The 24,151-nt window shown below is 37.3% G+C and overlaps 1 protein-coding gene across 1 annotated transcript in view; it reads right to left on the bottom strand.

The window, feature by feature from the left end:
- Positions 1-8,158: 8,158 nt before the first annotated feature.
- The window catches only part of RALYL (RALY RNA binding protein like), a gene marked incomplete at its 3' end in the record, with an annotated part of 92,357 nt that continues 76,364 nt past the window's right edge, over positions 8,159-24,151 (bottom strand). Inside the window, exons 4-9 of the mRNA XM_083360327.1 lie at positions 23,658-23,690; positions 16,783-16,830; positions 15,386-15,549; positions 15,079-15,192; positions 12,220-12,397; positions 8,159-8,243 (exon numbers count right to left, since the gene is read on the bottom strand). Coding sequence (XP_083216453.1) covers positions 8,159-8,243; positions 12,220-12,397; positions 15,079-15,192; positions 15,386-15,549; positions 16,783-16,830; positions 23,658-23,690 — 622 coding nt within the window. The remainder of the gene's footprint in view (positions 8,244-12,219; positions 12,398-15,078; positions 15,193-15,385; positions 15,550-16,782; positions 16,831-23,657; positions 23,691-24,151) is intronic.

Genomic DNA, 24,151 nt, shown 5'->3' with positions numbered 1-24,151 from the left:
TCGAGCGTATTTTTTCATTTTTCAAACAAAATTATAAACTTTTCATCTTATATGTTATTTATATTTGTTTTTAAACCTGGAGCACACAATCCTGCAACAGGACCCTGCAAATGGAATTATCAAAAAGTTCTCTCAAGCTTTTAGTGTTTACTTCATCATTAAAAGGTACTATCCAGAGTGCTGGAAATTCAGTGTGAAACACACTGAATCTGAAATGGAAGAACTACATTGGGATGAACTACATTTCGCATCTTATGAGGTTCTCTGTAGAATTTATATGTAAATTAATAAACATTTCACCAGGCACTGATATCCACTAAGATGTAAATCATAATTATTGCAATAATACATGGATATTACCTATTATGCTAATCAATTCAATATGATTGTGGCTCTAATTGAAAATATCCTGATGTCAAATAATTCATCAGATGTCCTTTTTCTATTGCAAAAACGCATCAATTATCTGCAGTGACTAATTGTCAGGCACAATAGTCTCTGAAAAGAAAATCCATGATAGACAAGATTACAATCACACCTAATAAGAATTATTATTACAGTATTAATAATCATTCCAAAGAATAATTTAAAAATCCTAAAACCTTTTTTGTTGACACCATTTTTATTTATTAAAAAATATAAAACAGTACTTTAGGACTTCCGGTGGCGGCGCAGCGCCGGAGACAGCCTTTTCGGGCTGCCCGCGGCTCAGCTGTGTTGTTTTCACCCGAAACAGCACCGATCAGCTGTTCGGGTGAATTTGAAGCTCCCTCCTCGGGAGAAGAGGAGGGGGAGATGCCCCAGGTAGGGGTTGAGTTCTCCGGGGCCGCCTGAGCTTAAAGCTTGGGCGGCTGAAGGATTGAACTCCCCCGTAGCCTGGGTTACTCCCAGCTGTTCAGCGTCTCTGCTCCGTGATTTCTGGAGCGGAGCCAGGCGTTTGCGACCACCCCTGCCAGAAGGAAAGACTATGGAATCAAAAGAGCAGGCAGAGCGGTACAGGAGGATAAGGTGAAGAGGACTTTTATTTTTGCTCTCCAGCTTAATGGACTTTATAAACTTAAAGTGAAAGTGCGTCACAAGTGAAAGTAAAAAGATGGCGGCTAAACCTCCCCCAAAAACTCTTCGGAGTGCTGGAACTTCTCCGGTGCAACAGACATCATTGCAAGCTTTGCTTCCTCCTGCTGCACTGACATCAAAGGACTTACAAGATGCTCTTGAAAAACATGCTCAGGTAATTTTGGAATCAATGGGTGATAAATTGGCAAAGATGGAGGAGAAATTGGAGGAGAGGATGGAGGAGAAGTTCAGTGCGATGAGGGTAGACATTTTGTCTACAGTGCGTAATGTGGCTGAATGTGTGCAAGATCTGGATGAAAAATGGAGGACCTGGCTCAAAAGAATGCCATATTAGAAGCAAAGGTATTGGAGAATGAAGATTTAAGAGACAAAATGGACAGAGAACTGTGTCTAGTTCAATATTATCAGATGCAATATGCTGTTAGAATCAGAGGTTTAAAAGAAAATGTTAAGGAAGATCTAAAGCAGCTGATTTCTGAAGCCCTGGAAGCAGTATTGGGTCAGCCGGCATCTGAAATAAAGGGAGGCATGGATAAAGCGTCTGCGGCGTCTCAGGGGACTGGGAGTGGGAGGCACGGTTCTTCAGTGGTTCTCCTCCTATCTCCTGGGACGTTCGCAGTCGGTGTTGATGGGGGGGCAGAGGTCGACCGCGAGGCCTCTCGCTTGTGGAGTCCCTCAGGGGTCGGTCCTCTCGCCCCTTCTGTTCAACATCTACATGAAACCGCTGGGTGAGATCATTCGTGGTTTTGGAGTTGGGTATCATCAGTATGCTGATGATACCCAACTTTTCATTTCGACCCCAAACCACCCCAGTGATGCCCTCGACGTGATGTCCCGGTGCCTGGAGGCGGTCCGGGTCTGGATGGGGAGGAACAGGCTTCGTCTCAACCCCGACAAGACGGAGTGGCTGTGCGTACCGGCATCCCGGGATATTCAGGATATCCCACCCCTCATTATGGGGGGTGAGTCATTACCTCCTGTAGATAGGGCTCGCAACTTGGGAGTCCTCCTAGATTCACAGCTCTCTTTAGAAGACCATATTGTAGCTGTAACTAGGGGGGCGTTCGCCCAGGTTCGCCTGGTGCGCCAGTTGCGGCCCTATCTAGACCGGGATGCCTTGCGCACGGTCACTCATGCGCTCGTGACCTCTCGTCTTGATTACTGCAACGCTCTCTACATGGGGCTACCCTTGAAGACCACTCGGAGGCTCCAGCTGGCACAGAATGCAGCCGCGAGAGTTGTGTCGGGGGTCTCCCGATACTCCCGTGTTACACCTTTGCTCCGCGAACTGCATTGGTTGCCAGTTGTCTTCCGGGTGAGGTTCAAGGTGTTGGTAATGACCTACAAAGCCCTCCATGGCATGGGTCCAGAATACCTTGGGGAGCACCTGCAGCCGGCGTCAACTTCCCTCCGCCCAGTACGCTCCCACAGAGAGGGCCTCCTCAGGGTGCCGCCGGTCAAAGAATGCCGACTGGTGGCCCCCAGGGGGAGAGCGTTCTCTGTGGGTGCACCGGACTTATGGAACCATCTTCCGGTAGAGCTCCGGATGGCGCCCGACCTCCGCTCCTTCCGGCGCGACCTTAAAACCCATCTCTTTAAGGAAGCGGGCCTGGCCTGATGGGATGGGGTGGGTTTGTTATTATGACTTTAATTTTAAATTTGTACTATGGGCATTGTTTAATCATGTTTTAATAATTTTAACTTTTGTATCTGTCTTTTACGTATTGCCCTGTTAACCGCCCTGAGTCTCTTGAGAGAAGGGCGGTATATAAAATAAATAAATAAATAAATAAATAAATAAATAAATAAATAAATAAATAAAGTGTTCCGTGTTAATTCATGGATTGCTAGACAGAAAAAGTTACCTAGAGATGTGGTGGTGTATTTTGCAAAGAGGGAAATTAGAGATGAAGTTATTCAAGCTGCCTATGATACTAAAGTTGTGATTGCTGACCAAGAAGTTTTGGTCTTAAAAGAAATTCCTCCAAAGATCTTAAGGAGAAGAAAAGATTATGCATTTCTTGTGCAGGAGCTCAAACAACGTGATATAAGGTTCAGATGGGAGATTCCAGTTGGACTGGTGGCGATGCATGAAGGCAAAAGGTACCGTCTGGTCACTGTGACACAGGCGCGGGATTTTTATAATAATGTTTTAAAAGCAACCCCACTATCACTTCTGGAAGCTGCAAAGGGATCTGGAGAAGGAAAACTTCAAGAGGCTGAAGCTGGACAGACAGAGGAGAATGGTGCTGGAGGAGATCAAGCTACAACTTCTTTGGCTGATCCTGGAGAGCAGAGGGTGACGCGTGCTGCTTTAAAACGAGCAAAAAAAAATAAAAGAACAAGATCAGCAGAAGTCTATGGAACTTCCAAAACGTACTTACAGCCAAGCAGTGGGAGGAGCACGGCCTAAAGGAGAGCCTATTAAAGAAGTGCTCCAACAGCTTTGGGATGACATGCATGGCGACTAAATTTTTAACTTGGAACGTTAATGGACTAAATTCACCACAGAAGAGGAAGAAAGTTTTTCAATATTTAAAACAATTCAAGATAGATGTTATATGTTTGCAAGAAACGCATATTAGGGCTATGGACCAAAAGTATTTACTGAACTTAAGGTTGGGCACGCAATTTGTTGCTTCTGCAATGAATAAGAAAAATGGAGTGGTTGTTTATGTTAAAAGTGCCTTAACAGCGGACTTAATTGAAGCAGATAAGCATGGAAGATACGTTATGATAGAGTTGCTGTTAGAAGGTAAAAAGACGCTTTTAGTTGGATTATATGCTCCTAATCAACAACAAGCTGATTTTTTTAGTTTACTTCACACAAAGCTTACTCAGTTGGATTATAAATCGTTTATTTTTATGGGGGACTGGAATGGTGTTTTGGATGTACAGATGGATAAGGCTGGTTCTTTTAAACACGTTCCAAGTCATGCTAGACTGCCTAAATACTTTTTTGAAATGAAGGATGACTTGGAACTGCGAGATATTTGGCGTGAAATACATTTGCATGAAAAGGATTATACTTTTTTTTCTGACAGACATCAATCTTTTTCCAGGATCGATTTTATTTTGCTGACTAATGACTTTTTTTCAAGGATTAAAAAGGTGAAGATATGTGCAAGAACTATTTCTGATCACAGCCCAGTCTGGCTAGAGATTAATAAGGAGAATAGAGATAGGCGCTCGTGGCGCGTAAATGAGAATTTGTTTAGAAATCAGAAAAATGTGGAAGAATGTAAACAGCGGATGAAGGATTTTTTTGAAATTAATATGAACAAAGACACTTCTATGGACATGGTTTGGGATGCTAGCAAGGCCTATATGAGAGGGGTGTTGATATATATGAACAATAAACATAGACGTATTTTGGAAGCCAGGAGGAAAGAATTGGAGAATGAAATTAAGGAAAAAGAAAAGGCTTTGATTTTGAATCCAGCGGATGTGAAGACTAAGGAGGTTATTAAGCTATTAAAAGGACAATTTGACAAATTAATGGCTGACCAAGTGGCAACCAATTTGTGGTTTTCCAGGCATAACACCTTTTGCAATGCTAATAAACCAGGTAGATGGTTAGCTTATAGACTGAGGAAAAAGCAAAGGGCTTCTAATATAGATAAAATTGAGCATAAGGGAAGGGTTGTGTTTCAACAGGATCTTATTAAGGATGCTTTTGTGGATTTTTATTCTAAATTATATGCTAAGGAGAAGATTAATGAAAAAGACATTGATATATATTTGGAGAATGCTAGCATCCCGGTTCTTACGCAAGAACAAAAAGAGGGGATTAATCAATTGATAACAGAAGAAGAAATTCTTATAGCAATTAAGGAACTGAAGGTGGACAAAGCGCCAGGTACGGATGGTTTGACTGCGGCTTATTACAAAAATCTACAATTAGAGATGGTAAAACCGTTAAAGGAACTGTTCCAGACAATTCAGAGGGGGGGAAAGGTGCCTCCGTCTTGGAGAATTGCTTTTATTTCTTTGATTCAGAAGGAAGACCAAGATGCTACTCAAGTTAAAAATTACAGACCAATATCGCTTTTAAATACAGACTACAAGATATTTGCTAAGGTGTTGGCTAATAGATTGATGAGGGTTCTGCAACAGGCGATTCATGGGGACCAAACGGGGTTTATTAGTGGTAGGCAAATGAAAAATAGTGTGAGGCATATAGTTGATGTGTTAGAGTTTTTGGAAAGGAATAACCAGATCCCTGCGGCGCTGAAAAAGCTTTTGATCAATTGAATTGGCAATTTTTGATGAAAGTCTTGGATAAAATGAATTTTGGGGATAATTTTTTGCAACCAATTAGGGCATTATATCAAAAACAAACGGCCCGAATAATAGTTAATAATAGCCTGACAGAAGTATGTAATATTGAGAAGGGCACAAGGCAAGGGTGTCCGTTATCGCCCTTGTTATTTGTACTAACATTGGAGATATTGTTGGTTAAAATACGGAATTCGGAAAAAATTAAGGGTATACAAATTAGAGATCAGGATTATAGATTGAGAGCGTTCGCAGACGATCTGGTTGTTACAGTGACCCAGCCGGAGAACTCTGTTGTGGACCTGATGGAGATAATAATACAATATGGGAAGGTTTCTGGATTTAAAGTTAATACACAAAAAACTAAAATTCTGGCCAAAAATATGACAGCTTCGCAAAAGGCTCTCTTAGAAGGATTAACTGGATTTGAGATTGTTAAAAGGGTTAAATATTTGGGGGTGCTTTTGTCGCCCTCTAATACAAAGTTATATAAAAATAATTATGAAAAATTATGGGGGAAAATTCAAAAAGAAATGGAGAGTTGGGAAAAATTGCAATTGTCTTTGTTGGGGCGAATCGCAGCAGTGAAAATGAATGTCCTGCCTAAATTCTTATTTTTATTTCAAATGATACCGGTTCTTAAGAAAGACTCTAATTTGGAGGAATGGCAGCGAGGTATCAATAAATTTGTATGGGCAGGGAAAAGGCCACGAGTTAAACTAAAGATAATACAGGATACTCGTGAAAGAGGTGGTCTTAAAATGCCTAATTTTAAATTATATTATGAAGCTGCTGCTTTAGCAGGAATAAGTGATTGGATTAATTTGACACAAGAGAGATTATTAAATCTTGAGGGCCATGACTTGTTGTTTGGCTGGCATGCATATTTGTTGTATGATAAGAAGGTAGATAATGTTTTTAGAGTGCATATTTTAAGACAGGCATTGTTGAGGGTTTGGAAGAAGTACAGACATAAATTAGATTGTAAGATACCATTGTGGGCAATCCCAAAACACGCAATAGAAAATATACATGCTGGTTTCAAACATGATGTGACTACGTACAAGGAGATTCTAAGCTTGGAAAGAAATGTCTGGTGTTTGAAACCATATAGTCTCTTGCGAGATGAGAAGATTGTTCAGACTTGGTTTCAATATATTCAGCTACGGGCCAGGTGGAAAGAAGATCAGAAAAATGGTTTTACAAGGACTGATGAAAATCTGATAAAGCAAATCAGAAACCAGGGTCCAGCACATATTAAACGGATATATCTTGCCTTGATAGAAATTGACTCAGAAACAGAACTTGTTAAGGATTGTATGATTAAATGGGCCCAAAATATCCAAGAAGTTATTACAATGGATACATGGGAAAGGATTTGGGTGAGGAACGTAAAATTTACACAAGCTCAAAATTTAAGAGAAAATTTTTATAAAATGTTTTACAGATGGCATTTAGATCCTAAAAAGCTGGCAAGTATGTATCCGAACTATCAGCCTAAGTGCTGGAGGTGTGGTGAAGAAGATGCAACATATTTTCATATATGGTGGACTTGTAAAAAGGTTAAGGCCTTTTGGATAAAAATTTGGTGGAACATGCAGAAGATTTTCAAGCAAAGGATAAAGTTTTGTCCGCAACTTTTTTTGTTGGGTATAATTACAGATGCTACGGTTGTGGACACTAAGCTGATGTTGAATTTAATTACGGCAGCAAGACTCTTAATAGGCCAATATTGGAAGAAGGAGGAACTGCCGACTGTAGAAGAATGGACTTTAAAGGTTTCTGACCTGGCAGAGATGGCAAAGATCTCGGCTTATTTGAAAGATCACTCGCAAGAACGTTATGTTATGGAGTGGAGAAAATGGATTGAGTATATCCAGAACAAATATGGGACTAAGAAGTTTCATGTAGCATTTGAATAAGTCTTCCTTTTTTTTCTCCTCTTTTTTTTCTTTTTTCCTTTTTTTATATATCTTATATTAATAGTGTTTGTAATTACCCTATATGAGCTAGAGAGAGATGGATTTCAGAGTTTATGGTTGTTAGCATATGAATGTTTACGATTGTTTTTTTTTTGTTCTTTATACCTTGTACTTAGCTCTGGGAAGTCGGGGGGGGGAGGGGAGGAAGGGTAGGGAGGGAGGGTTAGGGGGGATTGTTAAAGATAAAATGTATGATAAAACTTTTCAATTAAAAAAAACAGTACTTTAGAAAGTGCTACTATTATAGCTGAACTGCACTGCCTTCTAAATTGTGTTCATGTTGGGTACCTAGGATATATTCTTGCCCTCTATAGTCACAAAGGCAAATGTCTGAATTCCATGAAGAATTCGTCTCATTTGCTTCAATCATTATTTAGCTCGGGGCAAGATAGAAATTGGAGAAATGCTTTTTTTCGGGGTAACTTAGGCTAAGGAAAGGCTAATAATCAGCATAAGACATCGATGAAAGGAAGCTCCTTTTTTAGAGAGAGGACAAAACAACTAAGGAATTGCAGTATAAAATCTAAATTGTACAAATTACAGTTTAGCTAAAACATTTTTCAATAGTTCAAAGAAATAACTTGTGTTACAGAAGCCTTTACCTTTTCCATGTTTCTTGAATTTTGTAGGGTGTAATGCAGTTTGCAATATTAATATAAGGCTGTTAAAAACCTTGACATTTGACCTTTAAATGCTTTGTGACTCCAATCTAAGGTTGCCCCAAACCTCTATACTCTGAAGAGGTCAACTAAACAGAAATCCAATATGCTAGGAAATTATTATGACTGTGCAAATCTTTTGAAGGAGGTGCTTTGCAATATTCAGGAAGACACAGGGCATATCAAGCAGTCACCTCTTTTCCCTGGTTCACCCAGCTGCTTTGCAAGCTCTATTTTCTGATTCTGCCTGCAAGAAAAATGAACCTAAATAATGATGCACATGCACAGATGAGACGCAGCTAAGAGCAGTTGTTTGCAAATAAGCCATAGAAATTTTGGGGGGAAAAACCCAGCTGCTTTACTGATTCAAAGAAAAGTGCTTTGTAAGGTTTCCTACTCATTGCAGTGCACCTTTTAAAGAAAGTACTTGCATTTGAGTTTTATTATCACCATGAATATGCCTTATTCCTAAATATCTTCTAATATGTTACTGACACAGTGTGTCTATGACACATAATCTACTTGGGGTAGCTAGACAACAGGAAGCTCAGAGTGTCTTACTGAAATTATACTTATGAATACTGAATTTTGAAACACCTGTTTTACTATCCAAGGGTCTCCATCTAAGTTATGTATTTTTAAAAAATCTTTTTTTGAAGGCCAAATAGCTCACTTTATCTTTAACAACCAGCATTTTCAAATGGGTTGGGACTCAATTTCCCAGCCAGTAGGCCACTAAAGTTAAGATACATCTGGAAGATGTCAAGCTATGAACAGAACTATCACTACACAATACTGATTCCATTCCCTAGGAAGGGATGGAAACAAGAGTGAAAAAAGTGACTCCTGAGAGAAAAAGAAATAATTAAGCTTGTTATATGCCTCTGTTAAAAAAACAGTATAGAGGAGATTTGTGTTGGAGATAGGGAGCACATCTGTTGAAATGTTTTAATTAAATAATGAGAAGAAAACAATTCTAAGGAAACAGATAGTTCCCCTCCTTTTTAAAAAAAAGATTAAGTACTTGCATGGCAATCTCTTTTACAGCTTTGTTTCTTAATTTCATAGAGTTAGCCCTCTTATTTTATAAGTATAAGAACAGAAATCTTTTCAGGCAGTGCAATATTTTGCTGAAGCAGAGAAGTTCAGCTCTCTCACTTTAAAAATAAATAAATCAGATGCTGAAAAATGAGGATGTCACTTCTGTTTTCATCCCTTCCTAGGGAGTGGAATCAGTATTGCATTAGTGTCAGTTCTTCCCCCTCCAGCATTTTTGTGTATAGCTAGTATAGCTATGTACTAGATAGAGTGGAGTGAGAAGGAAGATATCTATATTTTAATTCAGAATGGCTGCAAGATAAAAGAAATAACAATAAGGTTACACATATTTTCTTCAAGGTTACCTTAATAAACATGGGGACACTTAAAATTTGAAACCACAGTAGCTATATAGTTTTATATATTAAATCAAACATTACACTGATTTCAAATTTTATCTACCATCTTCAGGAAATAATCTGCAATACATTCCAGCTGGCTATAAACCCTTGCAGCAACTGTCAGTGTAACACATTAATTGAAAGCGAATTCCATCACAATCAGAAGAGCTATGCCCAAGTCTATTGCTTTGTCATTAATAACTCAACAAAGAAGTCATTATGCTTTAATTTGCTAGTTTCAGTAGGGGAGATATGATGGATATTAAATTTCTTATTAAGGTTACTGCGAGCATGGAAATAGTAGTATCCATAAAATATTGGCCCTCTCTAACAAGTCAACAAAAAGGGCGCAGGGTAAAGAAAAGGCACTATTGGTGTAGAAGACCAATTAGTAGGATAGTGATGTCAATAGCAGAAGTCTCTTGCTATAGATTCTGTCATTGATAGCTAAACAGGAGCAGAAAGTACATCCATCCCCCATACCATCTTCACATTTTGCAGGGCAATTTGAATGCTTCCCAAGGCTTAGGTTCTTTCATAATTGCAGCAGATTGACTCAGCTCCCCTGGAAAAATTCTCTTGACACAACCGCTTTGCCTAGTTGTTTGTATCTGTTCAGTTGATCTTTAAATCTTTTTCCATGTAACAATTAGCTCCTGAAAAACTCTTTAAAGAGGATTTTTTTGCTTTTTTTCAGAATCACATTAACAATGCATAGGCATAGTGCTCATCATAGGTTACAATTACAAAATCTGATGACTTTGTGTTTTACTTCTCCTACAGCTATAAAATAGTTCAAGCTACTCATGGAGGTAAGAGATGACCTTGCCGAACTCTTTTAAACTCCTGATTTTTGCTATCAGCAGCAATTCACAAGAGAAAAGGATCATAACCCTATCCTTATTCAGAAGCAGAAGCTATACGACTGTATTCCACAAGGCTAATTGCAGTTCCACCTATGACAGCCTTATACATTCAAGATTCACAAACAGAGACCAGATTTCACCATCTCCTTCTGTGCTTTTGTACCTCCTCAAATATTGTTGATGACACTCCATGTGACACTAAATCACATTATATAAATAAATAAGATTGTTTAGGACAGGTGTGAGATGCTCCCTTTGTCCAGCTCACTCTACTAATTCCTCTCATGACCCTGCTCCAACTTTTGGCAAAGATCAGTATGATAAAAAAGTATCATCCCCTTTATCCTTTCCTTTTGGCCAACTTGCCTTCTTCTCTTGTTAAAGAGGCTTGCAACTTTGGAGAGCTCCATAAAACTACTTTATGGGAGAAGACAGTTTAAAGGAAAAAATGCAGACATGAAGGGAAGTAATAAGCATGATGTGACTAAACACATTATTCTCACACATACATGCACCCATAACTCCCAAATCTCTGTATGAAGTTTCCTTTATTCCTAGATGCTGATTAGACTGTAGATTTTTTTTGGCCATCAATAAGAGATGAGCCAATACTATTTTGGCAAAGTGTGCTGGATTTTGGCTCAACTCTAAATTTGAGTAAAAGCAAATCTGTAGTTTAATGAGGCAAAGCAGGATCCCCAGGAAATAGCATAAAATCGGACCTCAGTGCTTTGTGAATGATTTAGTGTATCAGGGTGCTGCAAATAACAAACTAGGAGGTGGCAGAAGAATCCAACGATTTGTAACTGTAAATCTTTCTTCTACTTAAAAAACTCTTTATTGGAAAACTCTATACTTATCTTTTTCTTGCAGATAGACAGATGGCTCAGAATTCCTCTGAGCATCTGGGATAAGAAATATGTGATTGCAATGAATATATTTTGAAAGCTGATACATATTTTGGGAGATTCACCAAATTTATTCCATCATTATATTTTTAAATTAATTTTCAGGTTTGACAACACATCTTGACAGTAGATTGTATACATTATAAGTATCAGCTGAGAAATCTGCATTTAATTTTCCACATTTTTCAGATTTATCACTAATAATAATATTTTAAATTAATATGCTGCCCAAGTCTCAGTGACTCTGGGTGGTTCATGCTAACTTTCGTCAGTTTTGGAATAAGAATTTTAGATCTTAACTCCTCTTAGCTCCTCAGTTTAGCAGATATTATTCACCCCATTGAAATCCTGGCTATTTGAATGGCTGTTTGCACAGGGATCAGGTTGAACACTCATTTTTAATTTTGCAGGACACACGCAGTATATAAAACATGTGTTCATGGTTACTTGTGAAAAGCTCATGCAATGGGATAATCTCAGTTTAAAAATAAACTTTAAACATGTGTAAACTAGACCTGATACGAGGTTACTTTGGATCAACTTACATCTAAGGAAGTCATTTTAATACACAGAATTTAAAAATTAGTTTGATTTATCTCAAAGTACTTATTGGCATTATAGTCAACGTAAGCTCGTTATTCGATTTATTCAGTAGAGATACAATTGCTGGGTTAGGTTAGAGGTTTTAAAGGAATTATCCATAGCTATGAAACCAGTAACCTTTTTTGAAGGAAGATGATATTATTTACTTAACCTTTGGAATAATGCTTGAAAACCCTATCCTCGTAGGAAGTAAAGAGTTGCATTAAAAGTATAAAATTCATTTCCTATTATCTTAAAATGGAGATTATAAAGCAATAATATGTATTCTGGATATTCCAGACAATGTTTGTTAACAGTGGTTATAATCACTCTATTACTACAGATTAAATTGGAAGATGGAACACGATAGCCACCTCTTGGTATTCTGTTTTCCCTTTTCTTTACTGTACATTGGACATTTGTAATACCTTACCAGCTCATTACTACCCTCCTCATCGAAATCTTCATCTATCCCATCTGTCATTTCTTCTCCATCTCCATCCAGCCCTCCTTCAATAGGCTCTTCTGTGGAGTTGTCAGCATTCTCTGATATGCATTCTTCTTGGATCAACTCTATACTGTCTTCTATCTGTTTCTTTTGGATTTCTGGAATATACAAAATTATCATGGCATTTTCACAACATTTACGGATTATTAAAAACTATCAGAATAAAGGACTACTCATATAATTTAGAGCACATTTATCAATTAAACCACAGAGCTAATTAGTTTAATAGACACTGATTAAATAGAAAGGAGTAGACAATATGTTAGCATAGGGGTCCATTTGCTATGATCTGGAGACAATGAAAGTTGAGATAACATAGTCGCATATTATGCTCTAATGAATAGTGATAGCAGACAAGCAGAGATGAGCTTTGGAGAAAAAATGTATAATATTCTAGTTAAATGCAGTCCAAGAGGAAATAATTCTGTTAACTGCCATGAGTAAATGGTTGGAAAGAAAATGAAATAGTACATATGTCAAGTACAAATGTTATTGAACAATTTGGTGACCTCAGGAATGACAATGGTGTCAAAAGAGTAACTTCTTAGTAAAGGTCTATTTTAAATATGTTCTATAAGTAGACTTATTCATTTGTATAAATAATAAAGGGATATAATCCCAGTTTCATTTTCACATATTTACAGTTATACCTTAGAGCAATTTGTTTTTATTTTGGGAGATAGGATTGGAAAAGTTGACATTTTATTTGCTCTGAAATTTTTGTTTTAAAATTACTTTTTTATTTTGGAGTAATTCAAAAACTTTGAATAGCCATTGCAAACATAAAAAGTAAAAATAAAGCCTTCTTGTTATCCATTACAACTGTTCCTGTTGCTAATAGTTGCATTGATTTTTTAAGAGATACTGAGTTAAAGATTTTAGTAAAGGATGCATAAAGGTATTTTATTTAGTTTTAATTGTGAACTGTTTCACTTTTGGATATTTCTTTCATTCCTTCTCTATTTCCATTTTATTTTATTCTGCTGAATTATTTAACCAATTTGTTCCCATTTTTTTTATTCAACTGGATTACAGAACATTTCTTTTTACACTGTCTTGCAAAAAGTCCAACAGGCATTAATTCAAAAATGTACAAGAAAGCACAGTCTTCCTATGACCGTAGATTATAAATACATCCAATCTGGGCTGGTCGCCAGGACCAGAGTGTCAAGTTTCCAACGTATGGGCTTTTCAAGTGACTCTGAGGCATTGTTTACCTTAAAAGTCCTTTATTAGCCTAATACACTGGCAAATGCTTGCTCGAAAGAAGCTGGAATCTGAAATCTCCTCCCCTTTATTTTATTCTGCTGAATTATTTAACCAATTTGTTCCCATTTTTTTTATTCAACTGGATTACAGAACATTTCTTTTTACACTGTCTTGCAAAAAGTCCAACAGGCATTAATTCAAAAATGTACAAGAAAATCATATGCTTTCTTTTTTTCTTTGGTAAAGAAGGAATCACATTAACATTACATGTGTGTCTAACTAGATGTGAACTCCAGTGAATCAAAATTTAATCTCAAATAAGCGGAAGAAACAGCCAAATGTTTTGGAGAAACTTTATTGAAGGACTGGCCTGTCATGAAATCTTTTCTTCTTGACTCTGTCAGTTTCATGAATCAGTTTAAATATTGTCTCCTCTATTCAGCAGTAACACTCAATAAAAGCACAGTCTTCCTATGACCGTAGATTATAAATACATCCAATCTGGGCTGGTCGCCAGGACCAGAGTGTCAAGTTTCCAACGTATGGGCTTTTCAAGTGACTCTGAGGCATTGTTTACCTTAAAAGTCCTTTATTAGCCTAATACACTGGCAAATGCTTGCTCGAAAGAAGCTGGAATCTGAAATCTCCTCCCCTTGCACAATATATTAAAACACAATTCTCCACCTTTCTAATTTTGTCATTAATCATATTGTCCAATTAATTTAAAGAATCAGTTTCCCTTCCGTTAGAAGAACCACCAAAACCTTATCTTCTTTAGAGAGACAAATGGCCTTGAAAGTGCATTCCTACTCTTCCCTCCTCCCAACTTTTAAACTAAAGCAATACACAAGTCTTAAAGCAATACATAAGTTTAACATATGAAATAGCTACTTCTTCATCTCTTGTCAAGCAATAACATTTGATGTTAGTAGCGTTGACACAGAGCTTTAGCCTTCCAAGCTGGAGTCTTTGGACTTGTGCTGGAGCCCATTCTCATCAGAACATTCTGGTGAGAAAGAAGTTCCCTGAGGGTGGGCTCTGACACAAATCCAAAGACTCCAGCTTGGAAGGCTAAACCTCTGGTCCTGGTGACCAACTCAGATTGGATGTACTGTACATATTATAGAAGTTCATTGAGGATGGACTCCAACACAAGTTCTTTGGTTCCAGTGACTGATTCAGACTGGATTCATCCGTATATTTACATTATTACACAATACGAATGGTATGTCTGTCCTTTCTTCCATTTCATTGGCATATTCTTTACAAACTTTAAAGCATGCCAGAAATTTTCAGATAGCCAAGTTTCAAAATAAATTGCCTTCTGAATTTAACTTTAACTTAGTGGATCACAATAAGACTTTTTAAGGTTTTCTTTAATTTCAGGTTTACATCTAATCCTAAAATTGAGGAAAACAACACCTTAATTTAAGCTCAAAATTTTAAAACTTAAACACCTTAGTTTTCACTAGTACCCACCCCCAATCTTGAATAACAATATAATTGATTTTACAGTGGATTAATTCATGTTTTAATGTCTTACTAAGAGTTATAGACAATTTTCTTCTACCTGATTGAGCTTTCTGCTGCTTTTCAATCTTCTCCAGTCTTCCTAACAAAGAATCAATTTTTGTTTTGATTTGCGTTAATTCCTTCTTGATTGTCTGCAATTCATCTGATTTCACTGAAAGTGAAAAAAGAATAGAACAGCAAAAATAAAATGATATAATATTATTTCTTTTAGGAGGAACACATCTTTTATTAATTAAAGAATCCACAAACATTTTTGGGAGGGAGAATTGTCACCTATACAACTAATTACCCTTGGTTATTTTTAAAACTAAAGAAGTTAGTTCACAATGTATGTATGAACTTACATTTTGATCCTGATGAAGAAGCTCCACTTGATGTAGACCTTGATGTCCCTTTCATGGAGAAGACACCTTTTCCTCTGCGAGTTGCTGTGACTGTTACTCGTGGGCGTTTTAATGGAATCACAGCACGAGGTGGGGCAGGAACCCGGCTGTGGTAATCAAATAACCTTAAGAGAAATAGAAATAGTTTTGAACTTTATGTTAGGTAGGATTTTGCATATTAAATTCTGCTCTTTCTTATGAGCAAACTGACCTTTAATATCTCAAAAGGTTTAATCAGAGTTATATTAGATTTCAAGAGTTCATCAATAAGCATATTTATATTTCATTACAGTCAATGTGTTGCTGGTTTTTTTTTTCACGAAGAACATCATTACTAAACTGTCTTTACTGTAATGTGGACATTTTTCTCTACTTAATTTTATTTCAGCCAACTAATTATGAAACTCTTAAAAGCAACTGCACCTTCCCTTGCAGATGTGTTTGGATTGCAATTCCCAGTATTCTCAGATATCATATACATATAAAGACCACATAGCTGAACTGAAACATCTTCACAAATAAACAGAAGGACTTCTAATTCATTAAAAGAATGATAAGAACTTCAAGTACGGTATTTGGGAGAATGATAAAAGTCTTTCCTTGATACAGTCCCATTAACTTCTAGCTAAATGTTAACTATTTATAGGAATGAAAAGCTTTCCTTGCACTGATATTGTACCACCAACTTCAAATCATCTTAGTTTTAAATATATGGTTGTCCTTAGATAACTATTACAATTCTGTGCATATCTTCTTGGAACAAGTTGGATTTGCTTATGGATAAACATGCCCCCAAATGATCTACATATATATGATAAATCAACCAGAGATGCCAATACAGGAATACTGTATTTCTGATTTGTAGTTTATGTGTTTGGAAAATTTTGAAATGCATCTAAGTAGCCTGGCTTATATTTTTCCATAATGATACTAATATTTTGTACTGATATTTATATACACACAGAGTTCCCAGCACAACTACCAGCAAAGCTCTGTTCATGGCTAGGAGAGTTTGGCTGAGTGAAAACCTTGTCCAAATGGTAAAACAACAACAACAACAACTGACAGCTTATTAAATTGAGAAAAACTGTTTTACATATAAATAACTAATTATAAATATTTAATTGATTTAAGGATATTTAAACTTAACTATAGTTAAGATTATTAAAAATGTACATCAGCATATACGTTGAAGCAAGCTTATCCTGTCATCTAAAAGGCCTTTCTCATAGACCCAGGTCAACTTTCTCACAATTCCTGATGACTTCCTGAGAAAATTAATGCTCTCTTCCCAATCTTTTATAATAAATAAAAAATGCAGTTCATATATCCAAAGGCAGGAACAAAGATACACATACCGATTGTAGAAATCATCTCTGTAATAATCATAATCAAAGACATAACCACTGCAAGAAGAGCAAAGAAAAGTCCCATGAAGAGATGAGGCAAATTATATTAGTTAATAATAATTTGTAAGACATGAATCACAATAAGGACTTATATCTCAGTTTGGTCTAATGGTTAAGGCACCAGGCTAGAAACCATGAGACTATGAGTTCTAATCCCATCCCAGTCATTAAAGCTTGCTGGGTGACTTTGGCCCAGTCATTTCCTCTCAACTCAGAATCAGAATAGAGTTGGAAAGGACCTTGGAAGTCTTCTAGTCCAGCCATTTCAGACAAGTGACTGTCCAGTCTCTTCTTAAAAACCTCCAGTGATGAAACATCTACAGGCAAGCTGTTCCACTTTTAATTGCTCTTGCTGTTAGGAGGTTTCTTCTTAATTCCAGGTTGCTTCTCTCCTTGATTAGTTTCCATCCATTGTTTCTCGTCCTGCCCATTGGTGCTTTGGATAATAGACCCCCCCTCCTCTTTGTGGCAGCCTCTCAAATAATAGAATACTGCTATCATGTCCCCGCTAGTCTTCCTTTTCTCTAAAAAACCCCCCCAAGCTAATTGTATAAACTTCCAAAATGAATCATTGTTTTTCTTTTGAAAAATCCTATTGAATAACACATCCCCTTTCCTCTCTTTCTATGATAATGAAAATAGAAAATAGGAAAAATAAGGACGAAGTAGGTAAAAACATAAAGTTGAAAACCAAGATGGTAATTTTTCTGAATCATAATAGAAAATGACTGTCCCATTAGCAGTAACTGAAGAGCATAATATGATGCATTATTTGCCTAATTCACATCCGTATGCAATTTACAGTCTACAGTTATTATATATAATAATAGACACATGCAACCTCCTTATTTTGTATGGCGTGATTACTGCATTGAATTCTTTTAAATTTCAAAATGTTGAGCTCCTCAGATTATTACTATGTGGAATTGTCCCGTTTATTTGTAGACAAGCTTCACAGCAGCAACATTTACAGCAAATGTTGCCAAAATGATGTGCACCTGATGACATCAGCACACAAATGCCACAATTATATGCTTACAACTTGATGTCAGACACAAGTATGCAAATCACAGTATTTGTCTTCTGTCTTCACACTTCCCAAGCCCTACAAATGTCCGTGCTTTAGTTCCAAACAAATTGGTTGCTAAATTTTCCATACATTTTGTTTCAGCCTTAATCCATTCATGCAGCAGAAATTAGAATTTTTATCTGTTCTCTTCCATACCAATTTTGCCCAAGTAGAAAACTTGTAGAAGAATGACTTAATTGAATTAAAATGTTTTTTTCTGATTTGACTGACTATTGTTATTTTTTAAAATATGGAATAATATTTTTTAAAATACATTCATTTTATAGAGATTCAAGAGGAAGCTTCCTTGGATACAGAAAAGGTTACTTAGAATAAGTCTGTAAATTCACAAATATAATGACAATATTTTCTCTTTTCCATTGTACCAGAAAACGGTATTTATCCCACCTCATCCACAGCAGTCATACCTTTTTAATTAATTTTCCTGTCCTAAACTCTGGCAACCTTAAAATGATAAAATGAGAAATAACGTAAGCATAGGCAAACAAGGATGGGAAAAAAGGTTCGAATACAGCCAGCAACTGGCTAACATGAATCTTTTCTCCTATTATTACTATAAAGCAAGGTAATCTAATAATATTCAGGAAAGTCTCCTTTAGGTTGGGCTCAGCTCCTGGTGAGTTCAGAAACGCATCCATGCACCAAAGTGCTTTGTCACTGCCTTCTTCTAGGATGTTTCCTGTCTTCCTAGTCTAACTTATACTCTTTGATTTCTTGGATTTCCACCCAAATGTTAACTAGTCCTGACCCAGTTCACCATCTGTGCATGGACGCAGTCAGGTACCATTGCAGCCCAAACTTCTTTTGTTGCACTAGGATGACAAGCTTCTCTCTATTATCAATAAATACACAAAACTGACACAAAACTGTGTATCTTAGAAAATATTGTTTTATATTTTACTGAACTCTTCTGAATGATTTTTCTTAGCTGTGGACAAAATTCATAGACAATTTGGCGAAAAATGGATGGTGTCTACATCTGTTTTTCCAAAGGTGGCCGGATGTGAGGTGTTGTATGTGGAGTTGGGACATACAAGCAAGTTAGGGATTTTGCTGGTGTAGCAATCTCCTGTTGCTTAGCTAGCTCCTTTTCTGAGCTTTTCAAACTTGTGCTGGGCCAAGTGGTAACTCCCAGACTCTGTATATTGGTGGAGTTCTACCCTCATAACTTTGGGTTAGAAAGAAGACAGTTGGCTTGGAGCTGCAATGGAGGAAGGGAGAAATGCAACAAATAAAATCCAACAATGTGCAATCAGTCTTCCTTTTATATAATAGAACTTTTCTTTTCTTTCTTTCCCTATGCCATTTCCAGTCCCTACTCTATCTGCTCTGGATAGTCCCCAATTTCCTACTTTGCATGTAAAAGGGCTAGCAATCTTAATGAAAAATATTCTCTTAGGGGGAAAAGTTACGGTAATTGGATACAGTGCTACATAACTCAACCAAAATATATATTTTTCATGAATTTGTTAAAAGTCTTGATTATTTTTGCTGGCAATGATAAACAGCACTTAATCTGCAACAAGCTAACAGTAATTGTAATTAATTGACACAATTGTAATTAATTGACACAATATAAAGCAAAACATAACGAGATGCCCTACGCACAGTCACTCATGCGCTCGTGACCTCCCGTTTAGACTACTGCAACGCTCTATACATGGGGCTGCCCTTGAGGACCACCCGGAGGCTTCAGCTGGTGCAGAATGCGGCCACGAGAGTTGTGATGGGGGTTTCCCAATACTCCCATGTAACACCTCTACTCCGCGAGCTGCATTGGCTTCCGGTTGCCCTTCGGGTGAGATTCAAGGTGCTGCTGATGACCTATAAAGCCCTAAATGGCGAGGGTCCGGGATATCTGAGGGAACACCTGCTGCCAGCATCAAGCTCCCTTCGTCCAGTGCGCTCCCACAGGGAGGGTCTTCTCAGGGTGTCGCTGGTTAAAGATTGCTGGCAGGTAACACCCAGGGGTAGGACCTTCTCAGTGGGCGCGCCTACCCTTTGGAACCAGCTGCCCGCGGAGCTTAGGACTGCCCCCGACCTCCATTCATTCTGCCGGGACCTGAAGACCTGGCTCTTCGAGCTCTATGGCCCAGGCTGAGAATTTTTAACTTTAACTGGGGTTTTTATTTTCCTCTCAGGGATTGATTTAATCTTTTTAAATTGTTTTTAACTTTTGTATTGATTTTTCTTTTAAATATCCTGTAAACCACCCTGAGTTCTTCAGGAAAGGGCAGTATATAAATCTAAATAATAAATAAATAAATAATTTCCAAATCTAAGTAAAGTCTCATTTTTTCTGCACTATTTAGTTCTTGTACATCAGTAGCACCCAGCCTTTTGGGCACCAGGGAACAGTTCCGTCTAGAGAGGCTTTTCAGTGGACCAGAGGGGGTGTGGTTTTGCATGCTGCCTGTAACTTGCAGATGGGGCTTCACTTATTTGCGCAGCACTGTTGCTGGCATGTCACGGACCGGTGCTGGTCCATGGACCAGGGGTTGGGGACCCCTGTTGTACATGATTAAATATTCACACAAAGGATTCCATGAAGATCAGAGACATGAAAACTATTAATTCATCTACAATCATTCAATGTACTGCTCACTGTATTATTTTGCTCATGGTGAAGAGCTGCAATTATATCAGATAGAATTGTACATTTCTATTTCAAGCAGGGATTATAACTAGAAGTTTTGAATCTGAAGTCAAAATAAAGCCTAAGGACCTCTAATGCATGACTTGTTACAATTGAGAGAAAGAGAAAATAGAAATGGTCAACATTGACTACAATAATTTATGAAGCTTTTTATTCCTGGTGTAAAAAGTATGTACCTGGCATCCCAAATTTTTCTGTTATACTTTAGGGTCTGGCTCCTTGAGTAAAGTTGGAGCTTCATAGGGCTAGGACTGAAGAGAGGCTGGCACCTATCTGTGAAAGATGCTTGGTTACAACTTTTGAACATCCAGCCACAGGAAATTTAGGATTTTGTGAATGGAGACTGCTATTGCAGAGGTTCTTTCCTCTATACCAGACATGTCAAACTTGCAACATCATGTGATGTTGCGTAATGTATCAGGACGATTTTGCCATTGCTGACAATGGGTTGGGTGCGGCTTCCGCATGATGCATCCAGCCCGCGGGCCAGCAGTTTGACACCCCTGCTCTACACCAGACAGATAAATCAGCTTCTTCTTTCAAAGCATAAAGATTTCAGAAAAGGTTTGCACTGCAGGATTTCCATCCTCTTGACCTCTGGGTCTTTGAGGTTTTTCTTTTCATTTTCTATAGGCCTAAAATGTGCTGCTGTGTGTGGGAACATCAACAGGCTTTTCAGCATGTCCAAGGGTTCTTGAGGCAAAGTATACAGTTTGGCAGCTTGTTTGTCACTCTTTGCTTCTAACTGGTTTTAAGGATTCGGTTTCTGGGAAATATAGGCATGATGGGAGGTTAGTAGATATCAGAAAAGCTTTGCCTCCAGTAGAGAAGCCCTGAAGGTCTTCAAAGGCTTAAGATCATGGAGACTGTAACATCTGAAAAGGAATTTCATGTTACAGGAAAGCAAACATTATTCTGAAAAAAATAGCTATTTGCTATTGCCTTTGATCCTTGGTAAAGTTTAATCACTTGGAGATGCAGTTTCTGGAAATTCCCAATCAAATTGGAAAATTAAAGTGTCAGATCAACTGGAGGGGTGCTACCTTTACATAAAAGGTAAATGAACATATTTATAACAAAATTACATAAAGGGTGCTTCAAAGTAGCAGCAGTTTCCCAAGAAATATGCCAATGTTGCTAAAAGCTGGCATAGTATAATTTTATTTCATATTGATGGCAATATTACTGTTTCTCCAAATGGTATCTTCCTGATGTATTGGACAGTTCTCCCAATACAATTAATCATCTCTCCAGCCAACATGATCAAAGAAAAAATTATACTAGGTCTGCACTCAGCTGGGAGAACTGATCGAGATATTATACAATGAATTTGCTGAAACTCCTAATCAACAGAATCTGAGCATTGTCTGAAAATCTGCAGTTTAGCGCATTACAGTACTAGACAAGTCTTTTAAGCAAGATAGAGGCACGATTCTCTTCTGAAAACTTGTCATATTCTTTCCTGTTAGAGCCTTCCAACGATGTGTCCTCCAGATGTGTTGAATTTCACATAAATCTTAGTTTAGCAAGCATGACCTTTGGGAACTGAAATCCATTACATCTGGATAGCACTTGATTACAAAAGATTACTCTAAAATGACAATTCAATTCTCTTAGTGGTATAGGATTAAAGCTAAAACCCATTCAAAAGGAACACTGATTTTCAAATACACAAAAGTGGACTAGTTTCATCCTGACGATGTACCCTTTATAATTGAATCCTTAACAAGATTTTTTTTTACCCACAAGAAGGTAAAGATGTCAACTTGGAGAAGGCTGATTTACATAATCAAAATTAAGCGGTATAAACATCTAAGTTGCAGATTCTTCTAGAACCATTTCATTCCAAAAACTGAAGTGTCCATTTGATCACAATTATCTTGCTAAGGAAGGAAAGGAAAGAATAAAATTGGAAGTGGGGAAAATGTTTTTAACTTGTATGTTAGCTCACTTCAATCTAACATTTTTCCACGGCATCTGTTAGTGTATTTTTATCTGTCTGGCTGTTGTTTGTTCATTCTTAAGCATAGTTATTTTGAGATCCACATCAGAAGCAGTTAAAATATATGTACAAATGAAAACCCTAGAAACCACCCACTCCACCTCTACTGGTAATTACAGACTTCCCATACCACTGACAGATTTGACAATCTGCTTTTTACAAAACTATATTGGATGATTATATTTAGTGAGTTTGGTTCAACTTTTCATTGAAAGGTTTATTGTTCAGAAGATCATCTGCAAGAAAAGAGCTGTTATATGTATTACGATTTCTGTCCAAGGAATGATGAGAATGCAGTTTCACAAAGAACCATATTCCATATCCATAGATTATCTATATAAAACCACCACAGGTAGGCCTCAACTTAAGGCCAGTCATTTAGTGACTGTTCAAAGTTAACAATGGTGCTGAACTTAACAACTGCATTGCTTACAGATGGAAGTTCCAGTCCTAATTATGATAATAAGTTGAGGACTATCTGGTATTTATGTTATTTAGGTTGTGATAACAATACTGATAAATAATCAGGATCTCTGTTGATTCTTTGATAGGGTTATTCTTTAGACATGAAAGCAATTGGAAATGATACTATATTATTATTATTATATATACAGGCACTGCAATTGGGACTGGAATTTTGATCATAAATCATGGTGGTTATAAGTCAAGGCCCTTGACTAGACCCAATTTTATGACTGTTTTTGCGGTGGTCATTAAGTGGATCAGTTGCAGCAACTGCAATTTGTTGTCCCATGACCATGGTATGCTGCAACCAGTCATAAATGTGGGATGGTTGCCAAGCTTCCAAAATACGGACATCTGACTGGGGAGGGGGGGTTGTGCACATTTTACAATTGCTGTATACGTGTTTTATGGACTGGTCATAAGTCAAGGACTACTTGTAACTGAACACTTTTGAAAAAGATAGTCTGCCTAAATTATATTTTTCTAGTCATTACTGAAGATCTCCCAAAGTAAATGAAATGCTACAACTATTCCTTTGAGTAGTTGAATGCTACTGAAATATATAATTATAGCTATTTTTTCTAAAATTAAATCAAAATGTTCTTACTCACCCAACAGAAAGGAAAGGTTCTTTTGATTCAAGTCTGTTAAATAAAATAACAAAAACAGTTAAATTTGCTGAAAAAATAATAATGCATGGCACAAGGCTTACATTGTATGCTGTAGCTATACAAGATGAAGACCTTATATTTTCCAGGATTCAAGTTCTCACAAAGGCCCAGTATCCCAACAATCCAAGTTAACATTCTGGAATGTGTGAGTGCCTTTCCTGATTTCAGAACCATGATTTTGAAAGGAGCAGCTTGTGTCTAGTCCCCTCACAAGATATAATGGTTTTTTTTGCACCGCATAGAGGTCTTGGAGCCTGGAGACCTTGACTATGACTACAGAGCTTCTCCTCATTCTTTCAATCTCCCCTCTTCCTTACAATCTCTTCACTGAAATTTTTTTCCATAACATTATTTTCTCATTACCATTGCTAGATCTGTCATTTCCCAGATCAGCTTATCCAATCAGCAGATAGGTGTTCTCCAGCACACTCTGC

The sequence above is a fragment of the Vipera ursinii genome, assembly GCF_947247035.1.
Source record: "Vipera ursinii genome assembly, chromosome: 3".
Lineage (NCBI taxonomy): Eukaryota > Metazoa > Chordata > Lepidosauria > Squamata > Viperidae > Vipera > Vipera ursinii.
The sequence above is the reverse complement of the archived record's forward strand: the minus strand, read 5'-3'. Positions and strand labels throughout refer to the sequence as shown.